The sequence below is a fragment of the Portunus trituberculatus genome, chromosome 46, assembly GCF_017591435.1.
Source record: "Portunus trituberculatus isolate SZX2019 chromosome 46, ASM1759143v1, whole genome shotgun sequence".
Taxonomy (NCBI): domain Eukaryota; kingdom Metazoa; phylum Arthropoda; class Malacostraca; order Decapoda; family Portunidae; genus Portunus; species Portunus trituberculatus.
Window position 1 is genome coordinate 18,954,598 of NC_059300.1, and position 18,235 is coordinate 18,972,832.

An 18,235-nucleotide genomic window follows, 5' to 3' on the forward strand; every position below is an offset into this window, starting at 1 on the left:
AAAGGTACTTGAGCCTTCCATCTCCTGAATCTCACGCACTTTATATTTCTGCCCAGAGTCATGCCAATTTTACCTCAGCAAACCGCCCTCTGCTGGCGGAACCTCCACATGATATATGCTTGCCTCAGACCACACCAGTTGTTTACTTGGCACTGCACTGGACGGACGCGCTGTGCGGGCTTAGTGTTTTTCGCACGGTGTTGTTTTTTCAGGTAAGGCCACGTCACTTGTTACGCAGGTACAGTGCTTTCTACCCGTGATCCTGTTAGGAGCGGGTAGCACTGGAATTTGGTTGTTTTTTCCATGGTTACGCAGTGCATGTGCCGCTCATATTGATCTCGGCTGGATTGTGTTTTTCGTCACCAGGTTTGCAACCATGTCTGCCGCTGAGGGGGTGTCTGCTGACCCTCGTGGTTCACCAGCTGCTCTGAGGCGCAGCAGGTTTTCCAGGCCAGGCCTTGCGCTGCCCTGTGACGTCGATTTAAGCCGCAGGTCCAGCAGTTCATCGCCAGTTGCTGGGCGGTCGGATGTTTACAGACCGAAGCGCTGGTCTAGTGGTAGTCGGTCGCAAGCAGGGCCGGCATCATCTGCCAGTGGTGCCCTGTGGGATGCAATGATGGCAGCCTTGGCAGAGCTGTGGGAGGACGTCAACACGTTGAAGGTTGCAAGATCGGTGGTTTTCCCTGCGCCGCCAGTGACTGACGGGGCAGGGACTTTTACTGGTCAGCAGCGGCCGAGTTCCCCTGCTTACTTCTCGGGTTTTCACGACTCTGCTAGTGACGGCGAGTCGGTAGGGCAGGACACGGGCGGCAGCGCCTTGTTGCAGGCGGCCAAGGCCTTTGGGCCTGCCGATCAGGTTTCGGCTGACATTGACCCGAAGGTTGCCGAGATGGTGAAATTTGTGTTTGACAGTGGTTTGCGAGAAGATTACTACAAAGACATCTGTGAGGATGACGTGGTCAAGAGGCCTGCTAACTGTCCTGCCCTCGCGCCGATGGACTGTAACCTGCAAGTCTTGGAGGCTTTGCGCACCGATGCCAAGAAGGCGGATTTCCGGTTGAAGGACGTCAACAAAGACATTCAGAGGGCGGCTACCATCATTGTGAAATCTCTTTTGCGCTTGGATAAATTGGCACAAGATGAGGGTCATTCTGTGCTTGCGCACGAAGTGGGCTTGTTAAATGGGGCTCTGGCCTTGTTAGGCAATGCTAACCATAAGAATAATATTGCTCGTCGGTTCGTGATGAAACGGGAGTTGAACCAAAAGTATGCCCATCTGTGTTCGGATAAGGTCCCAATGTCACGGTTCCTTTTTGGCGATGATGTTTCTCTTTCTGCAAAGCAAATTGAGGACACAGAGAAGCTCAAGAACAAAATTACCATGAAGAAGCCGGTGTCTGCATGGAAGTTCGCAGGGGGCAGGTCGCGTGGAGTCTGGGGTCAGCCTGCTCACAGAGGCTGGTCCTCCAGAGTCCATCCTTACGTGCCGTCGCGACCGGCCTTCAGGAGTGGTCTGAGGTCAGGCCCCAGCCGCCAGGACACGGAGTAAAAAAATGGCAGAGGCCGCTCCCAGTACTGGCCCCGCCCATAATAGAGGCAAGTACCCCTTTTGAAGCTGGCAGGCTTCAGTATTTTGCTCATGAGTGGCGTAAAATTACTAGGGATCCTTTTGTTTTAGATATTGTTCAACACTGCCATTTTGACATCAATTTAGCTGACATTGCCCACTTATTTGCAGGTGATCTTGAATATCATTTTAGTGTGCCAGAACAACAGATTGTTTCTAGGGAGATTGCCAAACTTTTACAGCTTAAGGTGATCAAACTTACACAGAGGACGGATGATCAAATCATCTCTCCAATTTTTTTAAGGAATGGTGAGGCTAGGGTGGTGCTGAACTTAAAAGAACTCAACACCTACATTCCATACAAACACTTCAAAATGGAAAATTTTGAACAGGCAATTACTTTGGTAAGTGAGGGGGATTTCATGGCCTCTGTTGACTTGAGACATGCATATTATTCAGTTAGGATTGCAGAGGAACAACAGTGTTTCTTTTGTTTCACATGGCATAACAACATTTATCAGTTTACCTCTTTACCTAATGGTGTGTCTGAAGGCCCACGTCTTTTCACCAAGCTTATGAAACCTGTGTTTGCTGCTTTAAGGGAGAAAGGTCACCGGATTACTAGTTTCATTGATGACACCCTCATTTGTAACAGTACCAGGCAGGGTTGTTTAAACTGCATTCATGACACTATCGAGTTGTTGACGAAGCTGGGGTTTCACATTAATTTCGAGAAATCAGTGCTTGTTCCCACTCAGCGTATTGAGTATTTAGGTAACATAATTGATACGCGAAGTATGACTGTGTCCTTGCCTGAACGCAGGATCAATAAGATCCTGCTGGCTTGTAAGTCTCTCATGAGTAAAGACAGGGATAAAATTCGAGAAGTCGCTCGAGTCACTGGTCTTTTGGTGGCTGCCTCTCCAGCTGTGACTCTTGGTAAATTGCACTACAGGACACTGGAAAGGGCAAAAAAATTTTGGCTTTGCAACAAGCAAAAGAAGATTTTGACAAAACGTTGGAGGTCACTAATGATATGACAGATGATTTGACATGGTGGGTTCATAATGTTTCCATCCAGAACAGACTGATTTTCAGGGGAGGTGCAGACATTGCCTTGCACACAGACGCTTCCAACACAGGCTGGGGAGGTCATTTAAATGAGCGTATCACTGGGGGCAGTTGGTCGTTAGAGGAACAACACCTTCACATAAATGCCCTTGAACTTAAGGCTGTTTTACTTGCTCTGCAGACCTTCCGCACTGACCTAAAAGACAAGCACATCAAAGTCTTTTGTGACAACACCACAGCAATGACTTACATTAATGAAATGGGAGGTACCAAATCTCTTACTTGCAACAACATTGCCACAGCTATCTGGGACTGGTGTTTGGCAAATAATGCTTGGATTACCTGCTCATTCATTCCAGGTAAAGACAATGTTAGGGCAGACTTGGCATCTCGTCATAAGAACGAACGCCATGAATGGCAACTGAATGTGTCCATTTTTCGTGTCCTGTGTCATGTTTTTGGCACTCCTACCATAGATCTGTTTGCCTCCAGACTGAACAAACAAGTTCCACTTTTCTGTTCTTGGAGACCGGACCCCGAAGCTGCTTACTTTGATGCCTTTTCCATCAAGTGGTCAATGTTTCCTCTTTGTTACATGTTTCCCCCTTTTTCACTCATCTCTAGGTGCCTACAGAAATTGCGGGCCGAACAAGTCGAGGGCTGGATGGTGGTGCCCCTGTGGCTGTCACAGCCATGGATGGGCATGTTGTTGCACATGCTGGTCGACCACCCTTGGTTGATTATGCGGGGGCAAGCAGTTCTGACACATCCGTCCTCGGCAGCCCAACACCCAGTTTTGGTCCACACACAACTCATGGCATGCAGGTTATCAGGGAGTCTCTCAAAGCACGAGGCATATCTGCAGACGGTTCAGACATCATCATGGCCTCTTGGAAGCCGGGGACGGCCAGACAATACAGACCACACATCAGTAGGTGGACACACTTTTGTAGTAGGAGACACATTAATCCCTTTAATCCCACAGTAACTTGTGTTATTAATTTTCTAACTGAATCTTTTCACAGGAACGTGGGGTATGAATGCCTTAATACTGCCAGAAGTGCTCTTTCTTTTTTGGGTATTGTCATTGATGGCTGCTGAGCGAGGAACCACCCTCTGGTGGTCCGATTTATGAAGGGGGTGTTCAACCTCTGGCCTCCGCTCCCCAGACACTTGGGATGTGGCTCCAGTCCTGGACACGTTGCGCTCCTTGCATCCTCTCCATGAGCTACCCCTTAAAACATTAACCCTAAAGCTAGTTACTCTTATGGCTCTTACACAAGCAGCGAGGGTCAAGACTCTACATTTTACAGACTTTTCATGGGAGAGGATTCTTGTTCAGTTCAGTTGGGGGGTAGTATCAAACAATGCAGACCGAAACACAACATCCGTAGGGTCCAGTTTGTGGCTTATCCGAAGGATCCCCGTGTCTGTGTCTTGACTACTCTGCAACATTACCCTCACCTTACAGAGTCGCTTCGACAGCCAGGCTGCTCCGCTGACGACAAGCTCCTTATTAGCTTCATTAAGCCTCACAAACCGGTCACCAGTAACACCATCACTAGGTGGGTTAAATCTATGCTGTCCATGTCTGGGGTGGACACAGCTTAGTTCACTGCAAGCAGTGTTAGGCCTGCTGCTGCATCAAAAGCGAAGGCCTTGGCTGTGCCCGCTTCATGCATTATGGACAAGGCAGGTTGGGCCAGGGAAACTACCTTTGCCAAGTTCTATGACAAACCTATTGCTCTGGGGTCGGATCCTTTCCAGGATGCCACTTTTGACTGTACCTAACTGGAGTTACTTTTGTTGTCTTATTGTTTTTTTGGTTGACATTCTGTATTCAGTATGGTTATGAGTTTGGAACTGCAGGTGTACTTTCAGTTTAAGTTTTCTAGGTTTCATTTACTTTCTTATCTTGTACATGTACCTTCATGTATGCTGGCAGGTATTTCCAGTAAATTTTGTTTTGCATCTTCCTTTGCTTTCATTCACATATGTTCCTTCCTCCTACATCCACTACCGACATGGCTTCAAAGCCTCATGTGGAGGTTCCACCAGCAGAGGGCGGTTTGCTGAAGTAAAATTGAACAAGTAGACGAGGACTTACCTGTAAGCTGAAGTATGCTTGGGATTTTATGAAGCAAACCGCCACTGCTGCCCTTGGAACCTTCACATGCCCTCCACTCCCCGCCCTGGTAATATCATTCTCTGGCCAGGTACTTTTATTATGTACGATATGTGCTTACTTTCTTATGGCATGTGGGTAGTCGTCTGGTTTCAAAGTCTGGTGTGATTCGAGGCAAGCATATCTCATGTGAAGGTTCCAAGGCCAGCAGTGGCGGTTTGCTTCGTAAAATCCCAAGCATACTTCAACTTAGAGGTAAGTCTCGTCTACTTGTTCAATTTTGTTCTTCAAGTTGAAAAACACTCCTTCATAAATAGAAAATGTCAAAATCTTTCAAACTCTAACTCCCCTCATGACTTCTGGTAACTAGTCAAAAACATATCCAATAACTTCACTTTTTCATCTTTCCCTTCTTTATTTCATCCTGATGACACCACTGCCACCTCTTCTGTCTCTAAAGCTGAACTCTTCTCTCAAACCTTTCCTCACAACTCCACCTTGGATGATTCTGGGTTTGTTCCTCCCTCTCCTCCTCCCTCTGACTATTTCATGTCTACAATTAAAATTCTTTGTAATGATGTTTTCCATACCCTCAATGGCTTAAACCCTCGGAAGGGTTATGTACCTGATGGGGCCCCTCCTATTGTTCTCAAAAAACTTTGCTTCTGTGCTTGCATCTTGGCTGACCAAACTCTTTCAACTTTGTCTATCAACTTCTACCTTTCCTTCTTGCTGGAAGCTTGCCTACGTTCAGCCTGTTCCTAAACCATCCTATAGCTTTAATCTCTTGCTTGTCTAAAGTTTTTGAATCTATCCTGAATAGGAAGATTCTTAAACATCTGTCACTTTGCAGTCTTCCATTTGATCGCCAGTATGGCTTCCGTGAAGGTCGCTCTACTGGTGTTCATCTGGTTTTCCATACTGAGTCTTGGTCATCTTCTTTTAGAGATTTTGGTGAAACTTTTACTGTCACATTAGATATATGAAAAGCTTTTGACAAAGTCTGGCATAAAGCTTTGATTTCAAAACTGCCTTCTTACGGTTTCTATCCTTTTCTCTGCAACTTTATCTCAAGTTTCCTTTCCGACTGTTCCATTCCTGCTGTGGTAGATGGCCACTGTTCTTCATCTAAATCTATTAATAGTGGTGTTCCTCAGGGTTCTGTCTTGTCACCCACTCTCTTTTTATTATTCATTAATGTTCTTCTTGACCAAAGTTCTTGCTCTATCCACTCCTACACTGATGATACCACTCTACATCTTTCCATGTCCTTTCAGAGACAACCAACCTTTCAGGAAGTAAACAGATCATGTAGGGAAGCCACAGAATGCCTGATTTCTGATCTTTCTAAGATTTCCGATTGGGTCAGCGAAAATCTAGTAGTTTTCAATGCCTCAAAAACTTAATTCCTCCATCCATCAACTTGACACAACCTTCCAGACAACTATCCCCTCTTCTTCATTGACACTCAACTGTCTCCCTCTTCCACACTGAATATCCTCAGTCTGTCCTTTACTCACAATCTTAACTGGAAACTTCACATCTCATCTCTTGCTAAAACAGCTTCTATGAAGTTTGGCGTTCTGAGGCATCCACCAGTTTTTCTCGCCCCTCCAACTGCTAACTCTATACAAGGGCCTTATCCGCCCCTGTATGGAGTACTCTTCGCATGTTTGGGGGAGGTTCCACTCTCACAGTTTTATTAGATAGGGTGAAATCAAAAGCTTTTCATCTCATCAACTCCCTTCCTCTGAATGACTGTCTTCAGCCTCTTTCTCACTGCCGGAATGATGCATCCCTTGGTATCTTTTATCGCTATTTTCATTGTAACTGCTCTTCTGATCTTGCTAACTGAATGCCTCCCCTCCTCCTGCACCCTCGCTGCACAAGGCTTTCTTCTTCATATCATCCCTATTCTGTACAACTCTCTAATGCAAGAGTTAACCAGTAGGTACTCTCAATCATTCATATCTTTCATTGGTAAACTCTGGAACTCCCTTCCTGCTTCTGTATTTCCGACTTCCTATGACTTGTCTTAATTTTTAAAGCGAGATATCGAGGCATTTGCTCCCTAATTTTGGCTGAGGGTTTTCTTTCTTGTATAGAACCAGCACCGAAGTGGGCTTTTTTTTTTTTTTTTCCCCTTGGCTGGACCTTTACCCTACATAAAAAATGTCTTTTTTTTTTGTATTCCTTTTTGTATCTTATCATATCTTCTTCCTGCACTTCTAATACAAGTGTTATATGGTCACTTCTTCCCATCAGACTAAGGTATTGAATGCTGGAAGGCGGCTCCGGCTTCTTTGTGAATACTAGGTCAAGCAATGATGGTTCTTCTTATCCTCAGTACTGTGTTGATTCTTCCACCCAATGATCCAGTGTATTCACAACTCCTCGCTCTACAATCCAGCATTACTCATTACTTCCATCTCTCTCCAGTTTAATCTTTTACAGTTGAAGTTTCCTACTAAAAGTATTTTTCCATCTCTTCATCATATTATCTAAGCACTTAATCACCTCTCCTTGCATGTTCTTATGTTCATCTGCTCTCCATGTATTTGTCTTCGGTGGCACATACGTGACTATGATTTTCCGTTTTCTCCCTTTTTTTGTCTTGATTGCTACATCCCCATAGTGTACTTCCTCTACATATATATTATTACGAACCATTATTGACACTCCTTCCCCTTTTCTTTTTCTGTCTCTTCTCCAACTTTTATAATTCTTTTCCTTAAAGTTAACATGAACCTTCTCCTTAAGTTTTGTTTCTACTATGCACATTACATCTGGTATTTTCTCCTTCAAGTAGTTTCTAACCTCAAACACACTGGACAGCAACCCATCTATGTTTGCATAAGTCATTCTTAATTTCTTGCTACTTCCATTATCTCTTCTTTTTCCTGAAGGAACCACTTCTTCAGTCTTCTCCAGTAGAATTTCTTCTCAAACTCTGTCCTTTTCTCATTTTTTTTTCTTAGCTTCATGTCTTAGCACTTTCTCCTTTTCTCTCTCTTCCAGCTTCATATCTCTTTTATCAATATATCTTTAAATTCAGTATCTTCAGTTAATTTCCCTGTTCTTGCCATTATCTCTGCCGCCAGTTGAGATCTCATTCGCACTTTCAGTGGTCTCTTTTCCCTTCACTAAACTTTCCCAATCTGGTCACTTCTTCCACCTCTTGTTCTAACCCCTGGGTGCTGTGTTGAACAAATTTTATAACAGTCTTAACTAGCTTTCTCTCTCTCTCTCTCTCTCTCTCTCTCTCTCTCTCTCTCTCTCTCTCTCTCTCTCTCTCTCTCTCTCTTGTTATGGTTTTCTTTTCTTTCAGCCCAAAAGTTAGGATACATTTCCTCTTGTCCACTGCATCCCTCACCAAATCTTCCTTCTCCTTAATTACTTGTATTACTGTGTTCTTTATCTCTTCTTGTATGTCTTTTGCCTACTTCTGAAAATTAGACTTTTCTTCTTCCAGATCTTTCCTCCAGGCATTTCTTAATTCCTTCAATTTTATCTTACCCGTTCCACTTTAAACTTTGCCTGCCCTACCCTGAATTTTCTCTTGTAGGATTTTTAATGATTCCTCAAATTTGTTGCATGAAGCCATTAACAAACTTTTTTTTTTTTAACTCCTCCATCTCTTCTTTCATCATTTGGTTTACTTCTCTTACTTTCTTACATTCTTATATTTTCTCCTTTAGTTCAGTGTTTTCTTTAATCAATCTGTCTTGTTTTTCCAAGATACTTGATAGTACTTCCTTCATGTAGCTCATCTCCCTCTCCACACTCACCAGCCTTCTCATGTTATCTTTTTCTTCCCTAAAACCTGAAAACTCCTTGTCAGTGCATTCTTCACCCAATTTCCTTAGGCCAACTGAAGTTTCAATCACTCTTGTGGTTTCAGTAATTCTTGGGTTCTCCAGAAATGATGATTAGAATACTTTGAAAACACATGTCTTGCAGTGCCACCTACATCCGCCTCACCCTCCATTTTTCACCTCAAAATAGCACCCAAAGCTTGCTATTTTGGAGATAGGAAAGCTCTATGGCTCTATTCCACCCTGTATTTACCTAGTTGTATTGTACAGGGTTCGAGCGGGGCTCATAGTGTCCTGTCCATATCTCCATTTATCTAATTTTTCTTTAAAGTTATGCACACTATGTGCTGCAACAATTCCATTATCCACTGCATTCCTTTTTCCACCGTTCTGTGTGGAAAACTGTATTTTCCAACATCCTTCACACACTGCCTCATCCTGATCTTTTCACGTCCTCTTGTCCTTCCATCCTCTTCCGCCAACAACACCGTCTTCTTTGTCTATCTTTTCAATATCATTTACTATTTTATACATTGTTATTAGGTCCCCTCGTTCTCTTCTATCTTGTAAGGTTGGCAATCCCATTTCCTTCTGTCGTTCTTCATCTGTGAGGTCCTTTAATTCCAGCACCATCTTTGTAGCAATCTTCTGTATCCTTTCTTATATCTTTTTTAGAACTCGGACACCACATCAATGCTGCATATTCCAGCCTTGGGCGTATCATGCTTGTGATGATTTTTTTCATCATATCTTTATCCATGTAATGAAATGCCACTCTTATATTAGTCAACATCCTATATGATAGTCCAAATATCTTATTTATGTGTTTATCAGGGCTCAGATTTTCTTGTATGATCACTCCAAGATCTTTTTCCTCTTTAGTCTTCATTATTTGCTCCTTTCCCATCAAATAGTTTCATACTGGTCTTCTCTTACTCTTTCCTAGTTCCATTATGTGACATTTCTTGGCATTAAACTCCAATTTCCACTTCTTGTCATAGAGCTTATTTAAATCTTCCTGTAGCAGTATACAGTCCTCTCTGGTTTTGATAACTTTTAGCAACTTTGCATCATCAGCGAATAAATTCATATAACTGTTTACTCCAATGTGAATATCGTTTACATAAACTTGAAACATAATGGGGGGTAACACTGATCCTTGTGGCACCCCGCTGGTTACTTTACCCCAAGATGAGTATGTGTCTCTGATCACAGTTCTCATTTCTCTATCCTTCAAATAATCTCTTGTCCATTCGAGCAAGGTTCCACGCAGTCCTCCTATGTTCTCTAATTTCCAAAGAAGTCTTCCATGAGGGACTTTATCAAATGCCTTTCTAATGTCCAGGTATACTGTGTCTACCCATCCATCTCTACTTTCAAGTCCTGCAATAACACTGGAGTAGAAGTTTAATAAGTTTGATACACATGACTGCCCTGTCCTGAACCCAAATTGTCTGTTTGATATGACTTACTCCTCTTCTAGAAATTTAACCCATTTTTCTTTGATAATTATTTCACACAACTTCCCTATGACACTTGTAAGTGACACTGGTCTGTAGTTTTGTGGTTCAGTTGCCTTTCCTCCTTTAAATATTGGTATTACGTTGGCTCTCTTCCACTCTAGTGGAATTTACCTTCAGTTATTGAACTTTTAATTATTTCCTTAATTGGCTCCAGTAATTGCTCTTTACATTCTTTTAACACCCAGCCTGATACACCATCTGGCCCTATTGCTTTCCTGACTTCCAACTTGTCCAGTAATCTTCCAATATCCTCTTTATGAACTGCAATTTCCTGTAATCCTAGGCAATTCAATGTCCTATTAGGTTCTGTGAAGTCATCTTCTTCAGTGAAAACTGTTTTGAAGCTTTCATTCATTATTTCACACATTTCTTACTCTGTTTGGTATGTCTTCCCTTCTTTAACTATTTTTTTCAATTGTTTCTTTATTCTTTGTTTTGCCATTTATAAACTTGTAAAAAAGTTTGGGTTCATCCTTGCTTTTATCCACTACATCTTTCTTAAACTTTCTTTCTTCCTCTCTCCTTACTCTAATATATTCATTTCTAGTATCTTTGTACTGCCGACTATTATAGTCATTTCCCTGCTTTAAAAGTTTCTTCCATGCTTTATCCTTTGCCTTTTTTGCTTGTAAGCATCTAGCATTGTACCATGTATGCATTTTTTTCTGAACTCTATAAACAGGAACAAACTTTTTTACTCCTTCATTGTATTCCTGTAAGAATATGTCATATTTCTCTTGTACAGTCTTCCCAGGAAGCTCATAATATTACTCCACTCAATATCAGCAAAATAACTCCTTAGTTTTTCAAAATCTGCTCTTGCATAATTTAATCTCTCTCCTTTATAGTCCTCTCTGTATCTCATCTTTCTCCTGCATTTCCATCTCTACTGTCACATGATCACTTTTCCCCATTGGACTAAGGTACTGTATGATTGGAGGGGACACCGGTTTTTTTTGTGAAGACTAGGTCAAGTAACGATGGTTCCTCTTCTTCCCTGTATCTTGTTGACTCTTCTACCCACTGGTCCATTGTATTAACCATAGTCATCTGTAACACTTTCTCACTACATTGCCCAGCATTGTCCATTACTTCCATCTCTCCCCAGTTTATTTTTTTACAGTTGAAGTCTCCAACTAAGAGTATTCTTCTATCTCTTCTTATCATGTTATCCAGATACTTGATCATCTTTCTTTGCATATCTTTATGCTCTTCTGATCCCCATGTATTAGTCTTTGGTGGAACATATGTAACTATAATTTTTCTCTTCTTCAAATCTTCTGTTCTGATTGTTACTCCCAATGCTTCCACTTTGTCCTCTCCATATTGCATATCCTCCACACAAATGTTTTCACGAACCATTATTAGCACTCCTCCTCCCCCTTTATCCTTCCTGTCCCTCCTCCAGGTATTATATCCTTCCTCTTTAAAGTTGACATGTATCTCATTCTTCAGTTTTGTTTCAACAATACACATTACATCTGGCTTTTTCTCTTTCAAATAGTCCCGAACTTCCAATATGCTTGATAACAAACCATCTATGTTAGTATAAGTCACTCTTAATTTATTGCCTCCTCCACGACCTCCTCTTTTTTCCTTAAATACCACTTCTTTAGTCTCATATCCAGAACCCTCCAGTGAAAATTCTTTTTCTCTATCTGTCTTTTCTCGTTTTTTTTTTCCTTAGCCTCACTTCTTAGCACTTTCTTCTTTTCCCTTTCCTCTAAGTTCATATCTTTTTTTATCCATATTTCCTTGTGATCAACATCATCGGCTAACTTCCCTTTTCTAGCCATTATTTTTTCTACAGCCACTTGAGATCTCATTTTCACCTTCATTGGTCTCTTACCCCCTTCAATGTACCTTCCCAGCCTAACCACTTCCTCCACCTCCTGGTCAAATTCTTGTGTGCTGTCTTGTACCCTTTTGATAACCGTTTTGGCCATTTCCCTTTCTTCACGTTCTCTTGTGAATTTATTTGGATTTTTCTTTTCTCTCATCCCATAAATCACGAAGCTTTTTTTCTTGTCCACTGCATCCCACACCATGCTTTCCTTTTCTTTGATAACCTCAAATACAGCAACTTTTGTGTTCTCCTGAATTTGTCTCTTTACCACTTCTGAAAATTTGACTTTTTCCTCCTCTTGTTCTTGTTTCCATTCATTTCTTTGTTCTTTCAATTTGTTTTCACCTAGACCACCTTTTATCCTGTCTGTAACCCCTTGCTACACTTTATCCTGCAAGTTCTGGCATGTGGTTTTTAGAGTGTCATTTTCCTTCCTTATTTCTAAAATCTCCTCTTTTAATTCTTGGTTTATTCCACTGACCTTTTCACATTCAGTTATTCTCAATTTCAAGGCTGTGTTTTCTGATACCAGTCGGTCATGTTTGTCCATGAGACTGGACATCGCCTCCTTCAAATATCTTAATTCTCTTTCTACATTTACAAGTCTCCTCGTATTTCCTCGTTCATCTTGGAAACCCGAGAAATCCCTATCCATAGTATCTTCAGTCAGCTTTTTTAAACCAATAGGTATTTCTATACAGTGTTGTGTGTGTGTGTGTGTGTGTGTAGGGAGGCCATATTGTATGAAAGACTATTTGTTACGATGGTTCCTAATGTTTCAGACATGCAATGGTTACCCACAAAGATGCACTACCACCCTTCTAATGTACAGCACCCATCACTACAACTTGTAAACACCCCTTTGTATAGTGAAGGAAAAAATAATGAGAGAGGAAGAGTGATGAGAAAATGGACAACTGTTTAAGTGAGTTATTAACCTGGAGCAAAGACTACCTGAAGGATACACGTATTCACACACACCTATGTACTGTGAAAAAGGCCTGTTCCAGGCATTTTACTTGCTTCTCTCTTGTATGTTGTAGATCTTCCCCTAAACCTCCAGATGTATGTGAACAAGGTAAGCAAGGTGACTTAAACCTGTCATGTTGAAAACCTGACCTTTATATATTAATAAACCTATATTTGTGTTATGTGTTCTGCTCCATATTATCTTTTTAATTTCCTCTCTGGCAGTTCTAATATCCCACCCCAGACCGACTTCTCATCATTTTCGGTCCTTGAAGCGAAGAAAAACCTGGTACATATAGAGAGCGACGTGGACACAAAAACTCTGTGAGAGCAAGATAATGGATAGGATCCAAAGAGGGAAGGAGGAAGGGTAGGGAATAGAATATAAAGATGACGGATGAGTGAGAGACACTAGGTTATTTTGGGGAGCATAATAGGATGCACATTAGAAGCTTAAAGCGAGGAATATAATTTTGAAAAGCATACTTTGAGGATTGTTAAGCATTTTCCGAAAGTTTTTGAGCACAATCCCATACAAAGATAGTAGGGGGAATACAGATCAGATGAGTATGATTTATGCAAATACCACTGCTACGTTATTTTACGTGCTGTATACCTATGGAACACTACATTACTTCTACTCTTACAATTCTTTTTTCATAACCATCACCAAAAACGGCATAAATACACAATAAAAAAAAAATAAATAAATAAAACATGTTCCCTGACTTATTTATCCATATTTTTTCTTATCTCCATTTCTTATCTGTAGCATTTTCTGGTATGGTAAGGAAACTCTTTAAGTATGGGTATGTTAAGTATACTCTCCCAGAGCTTCTTGACACCCAACGCTTCACCTGCTTGAAGCCACACGGCGAGAAATTCACACAAAAGAACAAGCAACGCTGGACCTTCCTCAGGACATTCTGACATGTTAAGTAAGGAACCTCAAGCCTGTCACTTTCTAAGACAATTTATCGAGCTGCACTAGTCGTCACACACACACCCTGCCTCATGTCCATTAACATTAAAACAACTAAATCATGTGATACAAAGGAGGTTGAATTAGAAAAGACGGCATGGCGTCACAAAAGTGAAACTAACGAGCTAATGGTCTGCTGCTGTCCTTACACATCAGAACATTATCAGCTGAGCATAAAGAAATACATAGGAGCATCCCATAACACTTGTTATTTTTTGTCTTATGTCCATGTTTTGAGGTCATCTACCATAAATATGACCTTGGAAGACTTTATTCTCGTTGTAAGCCGTGCCACGAAGATTTAGATGGCATATCATACTAATGAAATTGTACAGTGTTTTTAATTTTGAGTTGACATGGGTGAGAAGTAGGAAGCTGTCTTTGGGGGTGAACATATAGCTGGACCTGTAAATATATAGTATGTGCATATAGATAAAGGAAAAAAAACTATATGAGATGAAAGTTGGCCTGAAAGTTTACTTTTCTTGGTATACAAATACAGTGGAGACTCAATACTCAAACGTCTAAATACTCGAACTTTTCAATACTCAAATGCAAAAGTTCGATTTAATACTCGAGAAATACCTGATAGTCGAACATCCACACCCGTGGTGGTAAACAAAGGCTCCCTGGCATCCTCCTTCCCCCTCTGCCTGTTGTGACCTGGGCTGCTGCTGTCATCAGAATAACATTCTCCTGCATTCTGTCTGCAGTTTTTTATCTATAAACTTACACTAACACCAAAGGCTTATTTGTGGTGAAAATATCTGGTAATCAAACAGCTGCAAATTTGGTCATATACAAAGTTCTGTCATCTCCCTTCTCGCAGCTGCCACTGTACCATTCTGATGCCGTATTACTGGTAATACCGGATGGTAGTGTGCATCACTAGTCCTACTGCAGTCTTGAGATAAACAGCATTCTTCTGCATTCTGATGGTAGTTTTTCACTTAGAAACTTATGAAGGCACCAAAGAGGCTTATTAGTGATGAAAATAAGGAATCTAATAAGACTGCGAGTGTTAGTGACCTGCAGCACTCCAATAGGAATCACACAAGGAGAAAAGTTACGAAGAAGTTTTCATGGATGGTGACTTATCCTCTGGCGACCTCCCTCCTCCTTCCCACCCATCTCCCCTCCTCTTCTAAGTTATTCATCACCAGCCTTCACTTACGGTATGTACAAATCAAAATTGTAAAAAAATATACATTGATTTTTTTATAAAAGTGAGGTTTTGCTAAGATTGGGACGAATTACCAGATTTATGGGTATCAATAGTCAAACTTTTTAATACTTGAACAGCCATTTGGAACGAATTAAGTTTGAGTATTGAGTCTCCACTGTACTTAACACAAATGATCGCAAATAATCTCTCTCTCTCTCTCTCTCTCTCTCTCTCTCTCTCTCTCTCTCTCTCTCTCTCTCTCTCTCTCTCTCTCTCTCTCTCTCTCTCTCTCTCTCCTTCACACAAAACTACACACACACACACATCGTAGAGTGTTTGTGCCTTGTCATGCAATAAGCAGTAAAAAGCAGGACATAGTAGACATCTGCCAAAACAATAATTTACTCCAAGCGAGGTCTCTAGTTTAAATATGATCTAGTTCAGAGAATGCTGTGAACTTACCATTAAAGCTAGTTGTCAACTCACTGAATGTCTTCCTTTGTGTTTCAGAACTCAAGGGGACAGTCACAGCTTGCCCTCTAAAGAAAATTATCCTCCTTCACACAAAACTACACACACACTCAATAGGAAATGGAACAGTACCAGTAGAATGGAAAAGACCTGAGGTGGTTCCCATATATAAGAGTGGAAGAAAGGCAGAACCTTTAAATTACAGACTGGTATCACTAACTAGTGTAATATGTAAGATGTGTGAAACAATAATAAAGAAACAATGGATCGAGTTCCTTGAAGACAACAAAATAATATCAAATAGCCAATTTGGTTTTAGAAAAAGACAGTCGTGTGTAACTAATTTCTTGAGTTTCTATTCTAGAATAGTTGATAGAGTACAAGAGAGAGAAGGATGGGTTGACTGTATTTATTTGGATTTAAAAAAGGCGTTTGACAAAGTGCCACATGCAAGATTACTATGGAAGTTAGAGGAGAAGGATGGCTTAAAAGGAAGCACATTGAGATGGATAAAAAATTATTTGAGGGGGAGAGAAATAAGGACGGTAGTTAAAGATATGAAGTCCAAGTGGAGAGCAGTAGAAAGCGGAGTGTCACAGGGGTCAGTATTGGCACCAATACATTTCCTCATTTATATTAACGACATGCCAGAAAGAGTCAACAGCTACATAAATATGTTTGCAGATTATACGAAACTGTGCACAGTTATAAAGCAAAATGAGGATTGTGAAATACTGCAAGAAGACCTAAATAAGATCTGGGAATGGAGTAAGAAGTGGGAAATGGAATTCAATGTGAACAAAAGCCATGTCATGGAAATGGGAAAGAGTGAAAGACAACCCGTGGGAATCTATAAGATGGGAGATGGAGTAGAACTAGAGAAAGTAAAAAAGGAAAAGGACTTAGGAGTGACGATGGAAGAAAACAATAAACCTGTATGCCATATTGATAGAATTTTCAGAGAGACATATAATTTGCTAAGGAATATTGGAGTAGCATTTCACTACATGGACAAAGAAATGATGAAGAAATTGATAAATACTATAAGACCCAGATTGGAATATGCAGGAGTAGTGTGGACCCTTCATAAAAAGACACATATAAGAAAGTTGGAGAGACTACAAAAAATGGCTACAAGAATGTTTCCAAAATTTGAAGGGATGACATATGAGGAGAGACTAAAGGCTATGGATCTACCAACCCTGGAACAAAAAAGGGAGAGAGGAGATCTGATACAACAGAATTGATCAACAAAATGGGCCAAGTGGATAATGAGAAACTGATCCTGAGAGAAGAATATGACAGTTGAAGCACAAGATCGTATGGTAAAAAGCTGAGAAAAGGAAGATTTCTGAGAGATGTTAAAAAATATAGTTTCCCACAAAGATGTATTGAGACGTGGAACAGTTTGAATGAAGAAGTAGTGCCTGCAATGAGTGTGCATACTTTGAAAGTAAGATTGGATAAGTGTAGATATGGAGACAGGGCCACACGAGCATAAAACCCAGGCCCTGTAAAACTACAACTAGGTAAATACAACTAGGTAAATAGACACACAGATGCGGTCGAGGAAGGACGCAGTGGCATTGCTCAGAGAATCAGCTGAACTTCACTACGTACCTATTGTATAGTATTTACAGTGGCCTGAGCAAGTAGTGTGGACTCGTTTTTTTCATGAAATTAACTGTTAAAGAATCATGAGTAAAGAAGAGATTCCATCAAAATGCAGGTATGAGAATAGGGAAAGAATGAAAGAAGATGATCTCTATGTTGATGAGGGAGAGAGCGCATTTGAAGGTTTCGATATGGCGAATACTTTGCTACTTAAGAGAGTGTTGACTATTGAACGTAAACTAGATATGGGAATGAAAGAGAATGAAGAACAGGAAAAAGAGTTTCAAAAACTGAGAGAAAGGATAGTAAAAGTGGATGGAAAACGAAGCTAGGCTAAAAGCAGAAAATGAAGAACTGAAAAAGGAAGTAGCTAACTACAAGAAGCAGATAGAAGAAGGACTCAGTAAAGCCGAGAAAGAAAAAGAGAAGCTGAAAGATCTAGTAAACAAAGAAGAGGAAAGAGTACAGAATGTGATTAAAAAAGAAGTACAGTAATACTCCGCTTAACGAACGTTCGTTTAACGAATTTCCGGTTTAACGTACTATATAAAGTTAGACCAAAAAGTCTACATAATGTATAACCACATCCGTTTTATCGAATTTTCTGGGTTTGAATTTGCCGGGTGAGGGACTGAACGCGGCAGCTTCGCTGTGATTGGCTGCCTCCCCACCTCTGTCTCTAGCGCTCCTGGAGCTGGATCCAAGATTCTTTAACAACGTCAGAGCAACCTCTTGCAGCGAAATGGCATCCATGAACGCTTGGAGGGACGGTGAAAAGATTGCTATCAGGTTGCTCTAAGGTTGCTGGGAACACCACCTCTGGAGATGGTGTTACTGTCTTATATATGCATTTATGTTCACAAAACATTTCTATTAGCTTTTTATGAAGAAAGGATTGTAATGCATAAAGTGAAATCTTACATGGAATACCAAAAAATAAAGCACAGATGAGATGACCCACAGACGAAGTGGGAGACTCGCAGCCACTCGGCCACTTCTTCTTGTGACCCTTTTGCCTGCGTGTTACTTTCATCATGATGATAGACTCCTCTATTGCCTGCTATAATGGATATCATATCTTAGTATT

At 41.0% G+C, this 18,235-nt stretch overlaps 1 protein-coding gene across 2 annotated transcripts; it reads left to right on the plus strand.

Annotated features, from left to right (window-relative positions):
- The first annotated feature begins 2,590 nt into the window (after positions 1–2,590).
- LOC123519890 lies at positions 2,591–13,620 on the plus strand. Of its 2 annotated transcripts, XR_006679123.1 has the most exons (3): positions 2,591–3,569; positions 12,730–13,025; positions 13,142–13,620. XR_006679123.1 is itself a non-coding variant. In XM_045281527.1 (2 exons), exons 1-2 carry the CDS (start codon positions 2,604–2,606, stop codon positions 12,799–12,801), a joined length of 1,038 nt encoding a protein of 345 aa, XP_045137462.1. In that variant the 5' UTR covers positions 2,591–2,603; the 3' UTR covers positions 12,802–13,620. The 2 variants fall into 2 exon arrangements, 1 of the variants encoding a protein (XP_045137462.1); XM_045281527.1 differs by having other exon boundaries at positions 12,730–13,620.
- Positions 13,621–18,235: the final 4,615 nt, after the last annotated feature.